The sequence below is a fragment of the Crinia signifera genome, chromosome 2 (genome assembly GCF_055691185.1).
Source record: "Crinia signifera chromosome 2, ASM5569118v1, whole genome shotgun sequence".
In the NCBI taxonomy this organism is placed as follows: Eukaryota; Metazoa; Chordata; class Amphibia; order Anura; family Myobatrachidae; genus Crinia; species Crinia signifera.
The window spans coordinates 366,315,486-366,329,790 of record NC_139218.1 but is presented as its reverse complement, the minus strand read 5'-3'; the positions used below and the strand labels follow the sequence as shown (position 1 = coordinate 366,329,790).

The window sequence follows — 14,305 nt, the reverse complement described above, 5'->3', positions numbered from 1 at the left end:
CATCTATGTCACACCTACCAATTTGAGTAATCAAATTGCCTTAATCCCCCCCTGTGCTCTCGGAGATATTCTAAACTCATGGTCACAAAAAAAATATATACAGAGAAAATGCACACATCAGGCACTGTCCAATGAGGAAGGACAGATAAATATTCACAAATTTAAATCCACTGGAGTTCCAGGCGCAACGTGTCATGTTCGGTGCTTCACTGTCTGGGCATTAAGCAACTTATTAGCATAGAGGGCATTCTTATATGTACATTGTGCTTCGTTTTGCAGGGAGAAGAAGCTACATTAATGGATCAAAGGGAACAGACAACAGGCACTAGCACCTCAGTAAAATTGGGATACATTCCTATGACTGACTGTCAGAATTCTGACGCCAGCATCTGTAAGGATGGAATTCTGATAGAGGTCAGGTAAGTATAATTACCCTGCCTCCACCTAACCCTCGCTTCTAGCAGCCTAACCCACTGCCCCCATGTGCAGCCTGACTGTAACCTGCCACCTAAAAATCTCACCTCCCCAGTGTATCCCACATATGGTATACTTACCTTCGGTAGTTGGGATTCCAGAGCAGGCATCCGAATTGATGTTGAGATTCTGGCCCTGGACTCCTGACGGTAGTCGGGATGTTGGCATCGGGATATTGGACGCTAGTGTCCTGTCCGCCGGGATGCTGAACACATCTCGTAAAATCTGCCAGTGAATAGCCGTGGCAGTGATTTCCCATTGGACCTGCTCCCTGCTAATCATAGCCAGACAGGCAGTCCCAGGAGGTGTTTTTACCCCCTGAGACAGCCATAGCAGAGAACACTTCCCGTGGTAAGCCACTCCCCTGCTATTAAAGCAGCCCAGTCTGACTTTTAAGGGCTGTAGCCAAAGCAGTCCTAGTTGCGAGCCTGTTCTCAACCAATGCTGGACTCAAGCCCCACCGATCAGTCATCAATCGCCATGAGGGCAGGGCCAGGGAGCCGAGAGCTGCTTATCCAGCTTCATAGGATAGACAGGTAAGAAGTCTTTGCTTGTTGTCCTGGAAGCAATTCAAACCCACCTCTATTTGCAACCATATTAGTTGGCAAAGGTAAATGTAGTGTTATAGAGAACCTTTTCGTAAAGTTATTTTTGCCCTGTGGACTATCAGTACACCACTGCGGTGAATTAGGAGGGAGTCTGATGCAGTAAAAGTAATGTCACAAGCTTGGGTTTGGATGTATTTTAGGAACTGAAGAACTGCCTCACTGTGCTGTTTTTGTTCCCCAATGAAAATGAGATCCCATGTATTATTATTACTGGTTGGCAGCGTCGTACCTAGGACACACATTAGAGGAATACAGGGTACACAGGGCTAAACACAACAGTAACTGGAAAACAAAAGCAGAGCACAGGTAACTACCAGCAGCACAATTCTCAGTGCACAATACAGCTGAGATGTAGGGAAGCAGAGGAGCAGTCTGCATGTTACCAGGGGTAAGTAGTCAGGGGTAGAGATGAATGAACATAAGTGAGGAGAGATGCGGGTATAGATGGTAGGTGGGTATGAGAGCTGTGATTGATGTGCAAGAGAAGAGCACCACCCTCATGCTTTGAACCTTCTGCCTGAACCATCCTGGACCGTATACCCCAAACTTTTCTCGCAGCGGCTTTTTCCACGTCATATTGCATTTGGGTTACAAAAGGACTCTGCACCATCTTCCTCATTCATGGGCCAGATGCGCTAAGCTTCAAAACGCGATACAATGGAGAGTGATAAACAACCAACCAATCAACTCCTACCTGACATTCTTCAAACAGTCTGTGACATGAAAGTTAGGAGCTGATTGGCTGGCTGTTTATCAATCTCCATCTTATCACTTTTGAAGCTTAGTGCATCTGGCCCATGGAGAGAAACCTTCAACTTACCTTCAAAGAACTCTGAGTCCTGCATCCAAAAATGTGAATGGTAATTATATACAACCCTGAGATGGTTCTTAATATTCCAGGCCTACATAGGAACGGACAGTGCTGCCGTTTTAAATTTAGAAGTGACTTTATGGCTTGAAAAATTTATTTTATTAATGAATTTATTCCCGTTCAAGTGGTTTAATAAATCCATTGTTACTTTTTGAATATGGTTATTATAATATATATGGGAAGTCAATCGAACTGTGTCAGAATTTTTTAAGCGCTGCTATTTCCAAAATTATATAGGTGCGAGTGTAGGGGGCTGTGTGGGCAGGAGAGAAGAGGGCCCTGCTCCAAAGAGCTTACAGTGAACTTTAACTTTTTATACTAGTTGACTAAAACAAGCTACTCCCTTTCACTGGTACAAAGACCCTTCACTGTTCTAGAAACACTTGGAAAGTTTGCATCTTGTTACTGAGCCCTAATCACCAGAAGGGGGGGGGTGGGCGGAAGGGTGTCATAGAGTATTAATTACCTAGGCCTGGGCTTGTTGGAGAGTGTAACGTGCTTACTGTTTTTGGTATTCTTTTTAAGTGGGCCCTTTGCGACATCTCCCCAGATTTCCCTAATATCCCTTTCAGACATATGCAAAAATCCCGGGATTTTTCACGTGCACAGTCCCGGGACTAGTGTATGTCTGAATGGCTCTACTCTGTATTTGAGCACCTGCAATGGACCCAGGATTTTTTTTAAACCCGGGAATGTCACACAATACCTAGCTTCTTAGCAGGCAAATCTGGAAAAATGGTTTGCAACTTTATAGTCTGAATAGCGTGCTGAACACCAAGCCCGAAGCATGAGAAGCCATGTAAGGGGACGTGGGACACTCAGACGGTGTCCATGTTAAACTCCTTTACCCTTTGAATGTCAACCTTTACCACACCCACTTTAGGGACCAATGGCGGGGGAACAGTTTTCTTTACATGGTAAATGCAGTTGAATGCTACTCCATTAAAATCTTACGTTTCGTACACATATGCAAATGATGGAACGTAGTTAACGGTTTTATTGAATTCCCAGACAAATGATACAGTGCATACACACTGCAGTCTTCCAAAAGATATGGTCAGTGGTCACATCCAGGAGTATGCCGTTAACAAATCTTCCTGCTTGTTCAAAAAAAATCAATAGAATCCACAAATGTCCAGCGAGAACATGCATCGGTGTCACGATTGTGTACACAACTGACGATTTACGTGATATTATACTTCAGAACCCTTAGTTATCGTCCACATCGACATTAGTCTGATGCGAATGCAGCTTAAAAGTCGTAGATTTAAAAACAAAAACAAACAGAATGTAAACTTGATACAAATAAACTTTAATCAATTTATTTTTTATTTGGAAGGAAAATAAATTATACAACTTAAAAATAAAATTCAAATATCAAGCAGTACATCTCTGAACCGCCATACACATCTGCTTAATGTCAATGCTGCACAGCATTACCCAGAACTTTGTAGTGGCACACATTCAATATTGTAATACCGTACTATATATATTTACAAGCTAAAAATGTTTTTGTTTTTTTTCTCCGATACTCCAAGACTACGTATAGTGTGCATACAAGAAAGCGCGTCTCTGTTTCACAGACTGTGTTCACAGGCAATCTTTATGGTGGGAAACATTCTCTAAAAATGTATCAACCTGCCTCACGTTTCTATCGATAAAATCTGCACCACAAAAGGACAATGGTTGAATTCTATAAAGAATGTCAGAGAAACATTACAGAGGAAGCAAAAAAGTAAAGAAAATGGCATTCATAAAATGAATGCATGTTTTGCAAGTATTCAAAAATGGGCAGACTAGTATAATCAATATCGCGGAAGACAAATTGAGCAACTACTACTACTGAGTGCTGAGAGTGGGGTTCAAGGCAATTTCTATATTTATTTTGGGTATGGCCAAACATCCAATGAAATAAAATGGGCAATGAATATTGAAGTTCCCAATCTTTCAAAAAGTTTCACCAGTAATTTTGGAAACAATGCATATAAAAAAGGTAAAAGTTTGATAAAAATCAATAAATGCATCCCAGCACTCAAAATCAGGTGTATTTCCTTAAACATAATGTCACATAAAAAAGAAATGATAAAGGAAAGGAAAGCATTTAATACAGTATATAATGCCTAAGGATCTATGATAATCCTATCACTGGGTATTCTTATAAGAAATATAGTGATTTAAACAAACCACTATACTCCAACTTCCACCTCCTGCCAATGTAGAAGTCATTACAATAGGGTACGGCTCTGCCATCTCCACAACAAGAAATCAGGACTCAACGTAAGAGCATTCAAGTGTACATATAGTTCACACAAGCATTTCCGGGGTAAGGAAAACTATATTTTCTCCCTTATTCAGAGGTAACTAGCTACATTTGGCAAATCACTTTCTCGAGCAAAATGTATCATTGAAAGTCACTAGTAAATGCTACATGACTTGTTCATACAAATAAATAAAAAGCAAAAAAAAAAAAACTCACAGTAAAAATAAAAACCATGTGCTTTGTGGATTTGCACAGCTTTCCTGGATGTATTGTATTGTCAAAATGATTTTGGGGAGAGGTATTAAAGCTTGGAGAGAAAGTTCCAGCCAATCAACTTCTGTTATGTTAATTATGTAAAACAGGAGATGAATGATTGGTAGCATCTTTGCCTCTCTTCAAGCTTTGTTAAAACTCCCTCTAAGGTGGTTATTCAGAATGGATTTGCAGGGCTGCTCATTTTTTTAAAATGTGATAGATTAAGGCAATCAAGGCCAGAGCAAACATCCGATAAACTCACCAAAAACACCTACGGAATAAAAAGTAGCAGGATTTTATCGCACATGCGTACTACAAGCTAGACACATGCGAAGTTGTTCAATTATCGCCCTGCCTGTGAATTTGTAGCCTTGCGATCGGGTCTGAATATCCCCCTTAAATCTTATTAATTATGGGATGACACTGTATACATTATTATGTATGGCAAATCAAATGAACTTTCATAATGAAATTCACAGTGAAATCTGCCATTAAAACCAAAAATTCCAAGTTGATTTATATTTTAAGTTCGACACAATGGTACATTCTGGTAAATGTTTCACTATTCACTAACATTCAGCCAGGCAGGTAGTGTCATGTGACGCTTTTACAGAAGGAGTGGAACGAACCAAACAAGTGTGTGATTAATGTGAGATTTAACATGAATTGCCCGTGACCAACGCAATGTTTTTCTCTAAAATTCATGGCAGCGATTTAACAGGAGAGTCTGAGCAATAATTGTTTTGAAGAAATAAGTAAAACCAGAAGCGTGACTGAGAGGCCTTTTATATGAGACCCCAAAATAAACAACCATATAAGCTACAATCTTATAGAATTAATTTTATTGCAAGAGGATTTTTTTTTTTTGGGTGGGTGGGATGTGGTGTGGGGACGGAGTGTGTGCGGGGGTGGGTGTTTCTGGAAATATTTTAATTTTTTATTTTATTTTTATTTTTTATTAATGCACATTAAAACACCAGCTGCCATCCAGCCGCCAGCATTTTAACTATGTTAGAAACCTAGTTTTTTTTCGGAGCCCATCTTAATTATTTACAGTGCTACTACAGTAGCAAAGTGTGTAGTTTGGATATACACACACGGCATTATGTGACCCACTATGGCTTGACAGATGGGGCACAAACATTTGGTACATCTATATAAAGAAAAATCTTAAAATATTTTTTTAATCCACATTTGCAGCATAACTATCATCGTTGATATACAAGATGCTGTAGTACTAAGCAGCAGTGCACATTGGAGAAAGTAGGACATACAGGGACATTTAGTTTTTCCTTTTACACGATGGATCAGCTTCTACTAGTGACTATAACAAGGTCTGGTTATTTAAATGGTTATGGTACATCAGATCGAATGGTCCGTGTCTGACTATATTATGGTTGACCACCCATAAGGTGCGTACACACGGAGCAATATGATCGCTAGCAATATATTGCTCAGTGTCCCGTTTTCATCAGCGACCATAGATGGTCGCTGATGAAATTGACACACTGCCGGGAGAAGAGGCAGGGGAAAACGCCAGCGACCATTAGGGGACTGAAAACGGGAGAGTGCACCCGACGATTTATCGCCGGTGCACACTTCACTCGCTGGCAATGTGGTCGCTAAGCAACCATATTGCCAGCGATTATAGCCTGTGTGTACGCACCTTTAGTGGAACCCGTCTAGTTAGATGCCTAAAGATAGTCAGTAACGGAAGTTAGACGCCAGCGTTACAGCAACGGGAGCATGGGCAACATGAGTTTTTCATGTTGTTTTGGTGCCGAATGTCACAGGGGTCCCTGTGGACACTGTATATGTCCAGTGTCCCCTCACATGGCTCTCCATGCTTCAGGCTACACTCAACACACTATTAGAGTGTTACTCTTTCTCCACTTAGATAGTAAAGTATGAACCAAGTTGACATGTGACATTCGGCACCCAAAAAACATGCAAAACTCATATTGGCCATGCGACCGTTGACCACACTCCTGGCGTCTAACTTCTGTTACTGTTATCTAGACATGGTTGACTATCTTTAGGCGTCTAGACGGGTTTGACTAAGCGTGGTCCACCATAACACGACAGATCTAGACATTGTAGATCCGGATATGTATTTAAACACCAGTATACTGTATGCAGAGTTGTCTGGTAGAATACGTATTTATCATTATCTAATATTGAAGAAGTACCTTTCGGCAATATTTTAGCTCCTTAAAAAACAAAAATAATTTTGGATCAAATTAGAGGAAGGTGGAAGTTGCGGTGATCGGGGGTTTGAAGAAAGAGTGAGAGCATTAATAATAGACACTGAAGGACATTCACCAACAATGATCTAAAGCAATGTTATCAAACGCAATCCTCAGGAACACACCCAGGTCGGGTTTTCCAGGTCACATGGCAGGGGCACTGTGTATCACCAACTGTCACATTTAAAAGTCCAGAGGTAACTTCAAAAAAAAAAAAAACCACGCACGGTGTGGGGTCCTCAGGACTGAGTTTGAGAACCTGTGGTCTAAAGAGTACATCGGTAGCACAACCAGTACAAACGGATATCTCCCTTCATTATCTAACCTACCCTTAACCGATATATTGAATTACTCGCTGGTTACTGTGGTATTAGATCAGACTTGCGGTTAAGTTTCAAGCAATGTTTGCAAACAATCACTTTATTTCCATTGCCCTAGAAAATGCTGCTGTATAATGCTGTAGCGTACAACAATTCTGTTGTGCAAATCCACATAGAAGCAATCCCATTATTACATAACAAAAAAAAAAAATTTGCTAGGAAGAAAGGTCATACAACATAAAACATTCTTTCAGCTGAAGTGTGGATAGAGTCCTGTAAGACACCTGCATGGATTAAATAACCATGGGAAATTATGTGAAATGAAGTTTAAAACTATATAAAAATATCAGGTGTAAATATTTTTATTTATTTAGATATACATCCTAAAGATGATTGTGTTGGCTTTGCGAAATTTATGATTATGTACAAACACACACATATACATATGTACAAAATTTAACAGGTGCTCGCATGTATATATATATATATATATATATATATATATATATATATATATATATATATATATCACACATATGCGTGAGTACCTGTAAGGATTAATACACAAAATATATAACTAGATACATAAGCACATATCTATATACAAATGCATCGTCTACAATACAGTATCTTTTTTTGTTGGCAGTCTTCGCTGTAGAATTAAATCCCCGACATATGAAGGTGAGATAATCCTATGAGAAGATAAAAAGTGCCACTTACCCAATTATGCTCATTATGACGTTTTTGTTTTTCTTTTGCGAATACTTCATTAGATCCTGCCTGAATACACTTCACAAAAATATTGTGCACTTTTTACCTGTACGGGTGGGAATATATGTTTCATTGATCACTAGACACGCCTCCATTTGTATCATTTCATTTGGTTACCCGATAGGATTACTCCAACACCCGCCCCCCCCCCCAGGCACGAGAGCAGCGGATAACAGGACCCGTTGGAATGGGTCAAGATTAATTTTTGTGGTTCTAGTTTTTAGACTTCGCTGCTCTGTACCCCTTACCTGGTTTCCCTACATTGATCGCCCCCTTTAAAATTAATATTATATATATCAGTAAAAGCCCTGCGTATTAGTCCCCGTGTTCACTAATTAATACAAAATCTGTCCAGATGATATGCATAAAAGATTCACAAATGTTGTGCAGGAACAAACATTAGCATATGTTAAATTAATACAATACTTAGATATGAAAGTGCTATTTTTGGAGGTGGGGGTCTTTTGTTTTGTTTGTTTTTTGGTATTTTTTCTTTTAATAAACAAAGTCTAACAGTAACAGCAATGGATCAGTGCAGAAAACGGTGATTTCCCCTCCCCTGGGGCAAACGTTTGTTGTTATTAACGAAAAAAAAAAAAAACCTAAGATTTTCTGGTTGGAACAAATGAAATCTACAAGCTCACGAGTTCTTCAAAACGATTTTTTCCATTAAAACAGCATGCTAGTAAAACGATGTGAAAAATGCTGTCATGCTGGCAGTAATGACATTGGCAATATAATTCTGTCCTTTAGAAAGATAAGGCAGGAGGGGGGGGGGGGGGGAGGAAATATTTATGCGACACGAAAGTCCAGAGTTTTGCTTTGAGCATAAATATTGGGAACGGCCTGCTTCGCGCACTCGGGTTCTCCAGCTTTCCCAGGCAGGCTCTTGGAGGTTATGCCATGTATATGAAGGTGTTGATATCACATTCGTCTCTTCGTATGTACTTGTGTTCGATGAGCCATTCAATTTGTTCTTTTATCATTTTTTTCTGCGGCAAGAACATATTTTTCAAAATTTCTACAAGTTCCGTTTGGAGCTGGGCATTCGTGATTTTCTTCCTCATCTTCATGATTTGAATAATAGCCTCCTAGACGGAAAAGAATGGCTTTTAGATGACAAAACATTGACGGTAACAAAAAGCCAAAAGTGGAACCTTCGGCTTAACCCGTTATCATAGAGAAAGCGGTTCTCTCCGCAGAAGACTACAGATATGGTTGGGGTGCTTTACACATTGGGAAGGTCAACAGTCAAAAAGGACAACATGGGGTTTTCACTTTTTTTTCGTCCTGAATGTCGACATGGACACCAAAAAAAAAAAAGTGCACTGTCTGCTCGCCATTCTTTGGGGGGTTGGGATCATTTGGTCTACAGCATGATGGTCGACAGTCATTAGGTCGACATGGGGAAAGATCGACATGGGAAAAGGTCGACAGGTTATTAGTTCGACAATGTCTAGGTCGACAGCAAAAAGGTCGACATGGGGGTTTTCACAGGGTTTTTTTACCTGAATGTCAACACAGTCGATATGGACACAGTTTAAAGTGCACCGCATCCCCTCGCCTCGCTCGCAATGCATCAGGCACGGTACCTCGCTGCGCTCGGCACACCATTTTGTTCTCCCACCACACTCTAGTGGATGGTAGGGAATGAAATACCGCCTGTCGGCACATGTCGGCTCAGAAAACAGTGAAAAACCCCATGTTGACATTTTGACTGTCGACCTAGACACTGTCAAACTAACGTCCTTTCGACCAAGACCCATGTCGACCTTTTCCAATGTCGACCTAATGACTGTCTACCATCATGCTGTAGACCAAATGACCGCATCCCACTTTGGGCTTGAGACAATAATATATTCTCCCTTCACACCCTGGTGGATTGTAGGGCATGAAATGGACCATGTCGTCACATGTCGGCTTAACAAAATAACCATGTTGACTTTTCCTGTGTCGTCCTGCAGTGAAAGTTCTAATGAAGGTTAAATACTGCGAGCAAAGTGATCACCCGATACAATACAAGAATGGCTTCCTAGAGTTCATTATAAAGGACGTGAAAGCACAAACCTGTGTCCTCAGTATCCGCAACTGCACAATGCCTTCATTTTCCTCCTCCCTCATCCTCTCGGTGGTCAGCTGTAAGCGACCAATTAAATTGATTTTTCCTCTTTTCTGGACTTTCGCATTTTTTCTGAAAGAAAAGCAGAGAATGATGTCACAACAATTGTGTAGTTTATTAGGGAAGTATTGTGTACTTAGATTACTCAATAACTCAGGATTACCGGCAATTACCACCGACTGTGCCAAGGCTTGTGTCATGGTTATATGTAAACACATTGTTCTAACAGATGTAGCACTGTGCAGAATATAACGGTTCTAGTGGTAAAGGGAGGAGAGGAATATGCAGAAGCCAGAGGTTCCCCCATATCTAGGTGCTGAATGGGAGATCCATGACACAAAGTTCCAAAGCAATGATCAATGGGAAAGGACTCATCCCTTGGCTGGGTGCCGGAAAGGATCCCGACAGGCATTCACCTGACGTCGGGATCACGACTGTCAAAACACTGACAGCCGGGTTCCCGACGGCCATTGCCTATTTTCCCTCGTGGGGGTCCACGACCCCGATAGAGGGAGAATAGAATAGGTCACTCGCGTGGCGAGCCACCGTGCCCGCAAGGGGCTTTGTTGCGCTTGCCATGCTGTCTGGGTCCGGCCAGTCGGGATCCCGACTGTCGGACCCCTTTACCACACCAGTTATGGCTGCTATATAGCAGCCCCTCTTTTGGATGCATCTGGCTCCTGCCAGCACCCTAGAAAAACTGAGGTCCTTGGCCTGGAGGCGGGGTATAGGAGGGGAGGAGCCTGGCTGCCTGGGAGGCAGTTAAAGTTATCCTCTAGGGCAGGCATGTCCAACCTGCGGCCCTCCAGATGTGCTAAAACTACACATCCCAGCATGCCTTGCCACAATTTGGCTATTAGGGAATGATGGCAATGCATGCTGGGATGTGTAGTTTTAGCACATCTGGAGGGCCGCAGGTTGGACGTGCCTGCTCTAGGGTGCTGGAGCTCTCTCCCACTCCTATTACCCACTGTAAAGCTGTGGCCCCTGATGTCTCCCGAAGGAGAAAAAGGGGTGTATTCAATGCTTTCTGCGAGCTGTGACAGTGAGCAGTGATGTTTCCCCCTCGCTAGGTTTTTGGAGCGAGGGGGAATCGGCGTATGCGACCGCTAAAACAGCAAGGCTCCCGGCTAAATGCAGCGGGCTCCCTGCATTAGCCGCGAACCTCGCTGTTCTAGGGAATCCTCCCCGTCATCTGACAGTGAGGTTTCCCCCGGAACATAGAATAGGGTGAGCGGCCAACGCGGGGGTTAAATGGCTTGTTTTCTGCGATCCTGGTAATTTAACCCCCTCACCGGCCACATTGATACGGCCCACAGTACGCTGCTCCCCATCCATGAAAGAGGGAATAGTTTTTTGTTGCACTGTGTTAGGAAATAGGTCCAAAAATAACTAGGAGTTTGAGGTGACAAAATACTTGGACATGTTTAACATTCAGCCATAGTTTTACCAGGTCCGGATGGCCGAGCTTGAGAAGCAGGACAAGAAAGATGTGAGAAAATCATGGAGACTATGTATATTGCTCAGAGCTGGGAGTGTGCACCATGGACAGCAGAACCAATGAATCACGGATGCGTCTTACAGAGGTAAGGTAAGTAAGTATATGCCCCCTCTATGTCCGGGGGCACTATGGTTACTTTATGGCCTAAACATGTTGAACTAGCGCTTTACCTTACACTCCAAGCTGGATGTATATATAAATGCCAAATATAAATGATGACGCTCTGCAACTAACACGCACAAATGTGTGTGGTAAAACGAAACAGTGGCTTGTAGTGGAAGACCAATATACTTATGTCCCACGTTTAAAGGACGCTTCTAATATGCATTTAACCCCTTCCCGACGGGGCGTTTTTTGTTAACTTTTTTTTTTTTTTTCCTCCTCGCGTTCAAATAAGCGTAACTTTTTTAATTTTCCGGCTATATAGACACATGAGGGCTTTTTTTTTGCGGGACAAGTTGTACTTTTTAATGGTACCATTTACTATACCGTATAATATTCTGGGGAATCAGGAAATAATTCAATGTGGGGTAAAAAGAAAAAAAAACGCAATTCCACAATTTTGCGCTGGTTACGGTTTTTTTGGAGTTCATAGTTCGTTTAAAATGATGGGTTATCTTTATTCTATGGGTCGTTACAATTCCGGTGACACCAAACTTATATAGTTTTCGTTACGTTTTACCACTAAAAAAAAAAAATAGAAAATTTTACGGTTTTTCTAATTTGCGTCGCGTCGCCATGTTCTGCGGCTTATAACTTTTTTATTTTTCCACCTACGGACCTGGGTGAGGGCTCATTTTTTGCGGGCTGAAGTGTACTTTTTAATACATACCATTATGGGATATGTGCGACTTTCTGATCTCTTTTAGTTACTTTTTTTGGGGTAGGCGATGCGACCAAAAAACGTAGTTTTGGCGTTGGGAATTTTTTTCCGTTTACGCCTTTAACCGTGCGGGATAACTAATGTTATATTTTAATAGATCGGACTTTTAGGAACGCGGCGATACCAAATATGTTTATTTTTTTATTTTTATTTGTGAAATGGGGAAAGGGGGGTGATTTGAACTTTTAATATTTTTTTTTTTTTTTTTTTTAACTATTTTTTTTTTTTTTTTACTACAAGGCCCCCTAGTGTACTTGACCACTAGGGGGCGCGATCGCCTGTACTAGGTTCAGCCATAGAGCTCTATGGCTGAACATAGTGATTTTCAGCACTTCCTATTACATCCTGCCTCAGGCAGGATGTAATAGGAATGCTGACATGGCCAGCACAGGGGTCTACATTAGACCCCTGGCTGCCATGGCAACCGATCGGCACCCTCCGATCTCGCCGCGGGGGGCCCCGATCGGCGCCGGACGGGGGCGCCCCCCCTCCGATCGGCGCCGGACGGGGGCGCCCCCCCTCCGATCGGCGCCGGAGGGGGGCGCCCCCCCTCCGATCAGCTATTTAAGCACTGCGGGCGATTTGCCCGCGGTGCTTAAAGGGTTAAACGGCCACGATCGGCGAACTCGCCGCTCGTGGCCGTGAGAGCAGGTACCTGGCTGTAATAAACAGCCATTACCTGCTCTCTTTCAATATCCTCTGCTTAACATACTCTAGGTCAGTGGTTCTCAACTTCGGTCCTCAGAGACCCCCAACAGTGCACGTTTTCCAGGTGTCCTGACAGAATCAAGTGAAATAATTAGCTCCACCTGTGATCTTTTAAAATGTGCCAGTGAGTAATTAGTGCACCTGTGTGTCTGTGGGGTGACCACTGTTGGGGGTCCCTGAGGACCAAGGTTGAGAACCACTGCTCTAGGTGCATCCAATTAACATGTAGCGGAGGGCAATGAGAGGAATTGGGGAGTCGGGCAACTTCCAACACTTCAGTAGTACTCGGAGGCTAGGAGGTGTCTGTTCTGCAGTGTCCTGCCTGGTGGAACAAAACCCCCTGTCTGACATCTTAAGGACCAGTGGCATTGGCAGGATGAAGCCAATGTGTACAAGAACAGCAATCGACAGTGGGTACACTAAACTGGAAGATAACCAGAACAACACTTGCTATAGAAGAGCAAGCAGATTCCACTCTCCACACTGCTCTACTAGATAAGCTGCCTTTCAGACCGATGCTAAATCATGGGCAACATTCTACTCCTTCCAGTAGGCCGGAGAATAGCATGTTAGGGAAAGCTTAGCTTCATTATACCTAAAGGATATAAATAATCGGTTATGTTGCTATGGAAGGTTACTCTGTAGTGGACAAGCTTTTCTTTAGGTCTATGCCCAAGTCCAAAGTCCCCTGCCATCTCTGTTATGGCTGCTGTGCTCTTATGTCAGTTACACAACAATGCGCCTGATGTTTAATATAATGAACAATAAGTCATTTCACACAAACAAAGGGACGCAAGGAGAAAACATAAGAAAACTCATAAAGCACTTACATTAAACTGAACTCCTGGTTCACCGAAAACAAGGTTCCCTCTGTAAAGTCTTTCGGGGAGTTTACTGCTGGCTCGTAGGATAAAACTTGTCTTTTCAGTTTTGGAAACGCTACTAGAGACTAAGATAAAGATTTAAAAAATATACAATATAAATTAAAATGAATATTTCACCAGATATACCAACACACACACACACACACACAAATGTCAAAAATAAGATACAGTGCAAATGAGAGAAAATGTACCGACGCAACCGAGACGCTTTGCTACGGGCAGCAGTTCCTGTGCTTGTGCACCTCTTCCTGAGCTCTGCATCTTTATCATATACACATTAGCTTACAGGGCGGTAGGTGCTTAGGGAGAGAGAAAGCGGATGGAGATAAAGTACTCACCAATCGGGCCCTAACTGTCATTTTTAAAACAAATCTGTAGCCTAGCAGTTAGGAGATAATTATCTCT

At 42.2% G+C, this 14,305-nt stretch overlaps 1 protein-coding gene across 2 annotated transcripts in view; it reads right to left on the bottom strand.

The window, feature by feature from the left end:
* Positions 1-3,259: 3,259 nt before the first annotated feature.
* CUL5 (cullin 5) overlaps positions 3,260-14,305 on the bottom strand; it is a 76,091-nt gene continuing 65,045 nt past the window's right edge. For both annotated transcript variants that reach the window (XM_083169973.1, XM_083169974.1), the window contains exons 17-19: positions 13,847-13,965; positions 9,873-9,996; positions 3,260-8,896 (exon numbers count right to left, since the gene is read on the bottom strand). In XM_083169973.1, the coding sequence (XP_083026099.1) occupies positions 8,702-8,896; positions 9,873-9,996; positions 13,847-13,965 (438 nt within the window). In that variant the 3' untranslated portion in view covers positions 3,260-8,701. The remainder of the gene's footprint in view (positions 8,897-9,872; positions 9,997-13,846; positions 13,966-14,305) is intronic.